Below are 4396 nucleotides of genomic sequence, written 5' to 3'. Positions count from 1 at the left end.
AGCAAACATGTCATGTTGGGTTTGAGCTGCCCAGGAGCTGATCCGGTCCTCTACTCTCCAGTGGATGCTTTGAGTGCTTGTTCCGTGTGTGCATTTTTACATGTTTGCACGTGCGTGTGCTGCCAGGTAGTATGTGTGAGAAAGCCCAGCTCCCATGGGTGTGGAGACCCCTCTTTGGGCTACAGCCTGGGGAGCAGAGGTGACCCCACCTTCTGTAGAACTCCCTCCCGCCACTTAGGCCCCCAAGAAGTGGTGAGAATCCTCTTATCAGCTCCGGCCCGTGCTGGACACTGGTGTGCCACCCCCCAGGGAGAGAGCCTGGACACCTACCACCCTGGCAGAGTCTTTGAACGGATCTCACCTGTCAGGTCGTTTGGCAGATCCAAGGCAGGTCTCTTGGGCCATGGTGACTAATCTTAAGTCCAGCTGACTCAGCAAGGATTCTGGGATGAAGGCCGAGGGTGGCAGAGGAAAGGGCAGGGAAGAAGCCGGGTGTGTCGGCCTTGGTCCTGGCCCCCCACTCCCCCATCCTAACCCTGTCTCTCTACCCTCAGGCCCTGCTCCCCGTCTGTCTGCATCGGAACCGGAACCATGTGCGACCAGCAGCCCATTCAGTGCTGCCTGCCCCTCCCCCAGTGCTGCGTGAAAGGCTCCGCCTTCCGGCTTCTCCCCAACCCCCTATACCCAGCAGCCAGGTGGTGGTCCGGCCTTGACGCTACACAAATGCATTGGAGTGCCCTGCGTATGCCCAATTCAAGTTTCCGAGGTGAAGTGCCGGGCCGAGTGCCAACCTAAGACCACGCGGGAGTGAAGTGCCGACCCGGGCCAGCCTAAGAACCACCAAGGTGATGGCGTGCCAGGCTCCGTCCCAGACCGCGCAGGTGACGTGCCAGGCTCCGTGCCAGGCCCAGACCACGCAGGTGACGTACCAGGCTCCGTGCCAGGCCCAGACCACGCAGGTGACGTACCAGGCTCCGTGCCAGGCCCAGACCACGCAGGTGGCGTGCCAGCCTGAGGTTTGCTACGTGCAGTGTGAAGCCCCGGGCCCCGTTCAGACCTGCTACGTAGACTGTGCTCCAGCTTGCTACACAGAAACGTGCTACCTGCAATACCCGGTCCAGACCTACGCGCCCCGGCCAGCTGCCCAGCCCGTCCGGACTTACGTGGCCTGTCCCCCGGCGTTCCAGACTCAGGGGAGATTCTCCACCCAGTGCCAGTACCAGGGCGCCTACGGCAGCTGCGCGCCCCGGCGGCAGGCCCGGCCTTCGTTCCGCGCGTGCGCGCCGCAGTGCCAGGCCCCGGGGCCCTGCGGGGACTTCGCGGCGCCGCGCCGCGCGCACAGCGCCGGCCGCTGGCTGCCCGCCCGCCCCGCGCAGCCGCTCTACCGCAGCTGCTCCCCGCCGCGGCGCGGGCTCTGCTCCGGCGGCTCCTACGCCTACTGCACCCCGCCCCGCCGCTCCGAGCCCATCCACAGCAGCGGCTGCCCTCGGGGTCCCGCCCCGAGCGCGCAGCGCTGCGGCCCCCGGCGCCGGATAGAGATTTCCTCGCCCTGCTGCCCCAGGCAGGTGCCGCCGCAGAGGTGTCCCGTGCAGATCCCGCCCATCCGACGCTGCGCCCCGAGGCCCTCCTGGGGCGCCTCCTGCCCGGAGCTGAGACCCTGCGCCGAGCCGCGGCCGCTCCCCAGCTTCCGCCCGCGCTGTCCCGAGCTGTCGCCGCCGCGATGCCCACTTCCTGCGCCCCGTGCACGCGCGCGCCCAGACCGGAGCGCCAGTCCGGAGCCCCGCCCGTACCCGCCGCTTCGGCAGCTCTCGGAACCCTGTCTGTGTCCGGAACCCAACCCGGCCCCGCGTCCTCGCCCCGCGCCCCGCGAGCGCCCGGAGCCCCGCGCGTACCCGGAGCCCTGCCCGCCGCCCGAGCCCATCGCGCTGCCCGCGCGCTGCCCCAGCCCGTGCTCGGGTCCAGTGCCCTACGCAGGAGACCTCGGCTGTCGCGAGTCCCGCCCGTACCACCTGGACGCCGAGGCCCCCGGCTGTGGCGCGGCCGGTTATAACCAGTGTGGAGAGAGTGGCGCCAGCTATGGGCCTGGGGACGTGTTCCCAGAGCCGCGGGGTCTGGGCGGTTACGGGGACTACGCGGGCGCCTGTGTTGGGGTGAAAGGCGGGGCCGGGGCTGGAGCAAAGGGCGCCTACTTTTAAAGGGAGCGGGGCTGGAGCACCCCTGCGTCCCGCCCCGAGGATGCTGCTCCCCCTTTCCCAGCAGCCACGCTTTCTGGGTTCTTGTCCGCATCTCTCCAGAGACACTCAGAGGCCCCCCCGTTGCAGAGGTGACGTCCACACTCCTTCGCATGGCATCACAGGACCCACGCCTGGGTCTCAGACACCTCTCCAGCCTCGCTCCCAACTCCTCCCCTGTCCACACCCCCAGTTCTAGCCAGACCAGTCTGGCTACCAGGGCACATCCAGGTGTTCCCCAGGACATACCTTAAATGTGCCTGTCCCCAAGCCTCTGTTCGTCCCCATCCCTCACCCCCGCCCGGTTCCTGGACCACTCGGCTGCTGCTCCCGGCTTCTGAACCCCAACCCGTCTTCCCAGACTTCCTCCTTGGAGCCTCTTCTGCTTGCTCGTACCCCCAGAAGCCTGCACTGAGGTCCTCGACCTCATGCATCGTCCACACCACCCACCCGCAACTGCCTTGCAACGTCTCTTGAATTCTTTTGCTTTCAGGCGTGTCTGTCTGACCTGACCGACTAGGTTGCAAACTCCCATTTGAGTGGAGTCAGAATGTCCCTCAGGTCCCGTGCTTCTCCTGGGGCAGGCAGCTGCCCTGCAAGGCCTGTGGGTTGGCGGCTTCAGCCACGATCTGTCCCCACCGAGGACAAGAGGAGGCCATGTGACAATAAAGACGGGGCCACACTCAGAGCTTGAGTCCTGCGTGCTGCCTGTTCGCGACTCCTTCTTGACTCTCTGGGACCGGCTTTTGTTTTTCTCATTTTCTTCCTGGGTTTGCTGTACCCGGGGCTGGTCTTCTGTTCGGCTGGACCAAGGCGGGCGGCCTCGCGGGTTTACTGACTCCCTTCATGTCCTCTGAGCCTCCCGGGAAAGGATGGCCGAAAAGACACAAGGATGAGGGAACAGGGACGCTCACCCCTGCTCCTCGATCGCGCGGTGAAGGTCTTTAGGCTTGGGCTGGGCAGGTCACCCAGCTCCGGGGCCGTAGTCACAGCCCCGCAGCCTCTGTGGGGTGGGGGTGGGGAGGAGGGAGCCCGAGCAGGCTATGAGCTACTCCGCCCAGGACGCGCTGTTCTTGATTTCAGAATAAACTATTTGCGTGCCTGTCCTTTTTCTTCTTCTTTTTGACAAAATAGAAAAGGGGGTAACTGAGTCTGATTCTGCACCCCCCTTCGCTCCCAAACCCCGTTAGGCACGACTGGTCTCGGCAGCACGAAGATGGGGCTCGGAGGTGACGGGGGGTGCTGGCTGGGGACCGTGTGTCCCAGAGGAGAGCCCCTCCCCAGAGCAGGGAGCCTGAGGCTCCCCAGGGTCTCTAGGGGCTGAAGGGGCACCTCTTCAGGGGACAAGCTCTGCGCTGGGCCCTGGGGGTTTGGTCCGGGGCCCCAGAGGGCCCCACAACTCCAGCACCGGAGCTAGAGGCACCAGCCGCCCAGGGCCCAGCTCTGAATGTGTCTCTCCTGTGCCCCGGGGGTCTGGAGCTGCTGCATCCATGCACCGCCCGTCAAACCCTGCCACGGGCAAAGGAAAACTGAGGCTGTTTATGCGAAACCCACTCATTCATTCACTCTAGACAGATAATCCCTGCTCACTTGCTAGGAAGACCCCGGAAAAGGGACAGACAGAGTCCCTGCTCTCAGAGAGCTTGCAGCCTAGCAGGTTGGAGGTCAGGGGGTGCTGAGTCCCATGCAGTCAAAAATCTGCATACAACTTTTGACTCCCCCAAAACATAACTGCTAACTGCCTTACAGATAACATAAACAGTCGATTAACACATATTTTGTATGTTTTTTGTATTATATCCTGCATTCTTAAGATGAAATCAGTTAGAGAAAAAATGTTCTTAAAAAAATCATAAAAGACAACATATTTACAGTATTTATTGAAAAAAATCCACGTTTAAGTGGACCTGCGCAGTTTAAAGCCATGTTCTTCAAGGGTCAACTGCATAAATAAATAAATGCGCACACGCACACACACGCATGCACATACACACAACGGGCCACCACGCACGCGTTATTGTCTTGCCATTTTGCAGTTAGAAACCTAAGCCCGCGGGATCCTCGTGACTTGCCCGAGCCACACGGCCAGCCGACTCGACTGTGAGCGCACACGCTACTGCACGTGGCACCCTTCATCTTGTCACGGTCCCTGCCCCTTCCAGATC

General features: G+C 62.9%; 1 protein-coding gene across 1 annotated transcript; it reads left to right on the top strand.

Annotated features, from left to right (window-relative positions):
- The first annotated feature begins 591 nt into the window (after nt 1-591).
- Nucleotides 592-3581, top strand: KPRP (keratinocyte proline rich protein). The gene is made up of 2 exons (XM_039849824.1): nt 592-771; nt 861-3581. The coding sequence occupies exons 1-2, from the start codon at nt 592-594 to the stop codon at nt 2193-2195; spliced, it is 1515 nt and encodes a 504-aa protein (XP_039705758.1). The 3' UTR covers nt 2196-3581.
- The last annotated feature ends 815 nt before the right edge of the window (nt 3582-4396 follow it).

This window comes from Pteropus medius, unplaced genomic scaffold (assembly GCF_902729225.1).
Source record: "Pteropus medius unplaced genomic scaffold, Ma_sr-lr_union100, whole genome shotgun sequence".
NCBI lineage: Eukaryota > Metazoa > Chordata > Mammalia > Chiroptera > Pteropodidae > Pteropus > Pteropus medius.
Note: the sequence above shows the minus strand (reverse complement) of the source record. Positions and strands in the feature narration are given on the sequence as shown.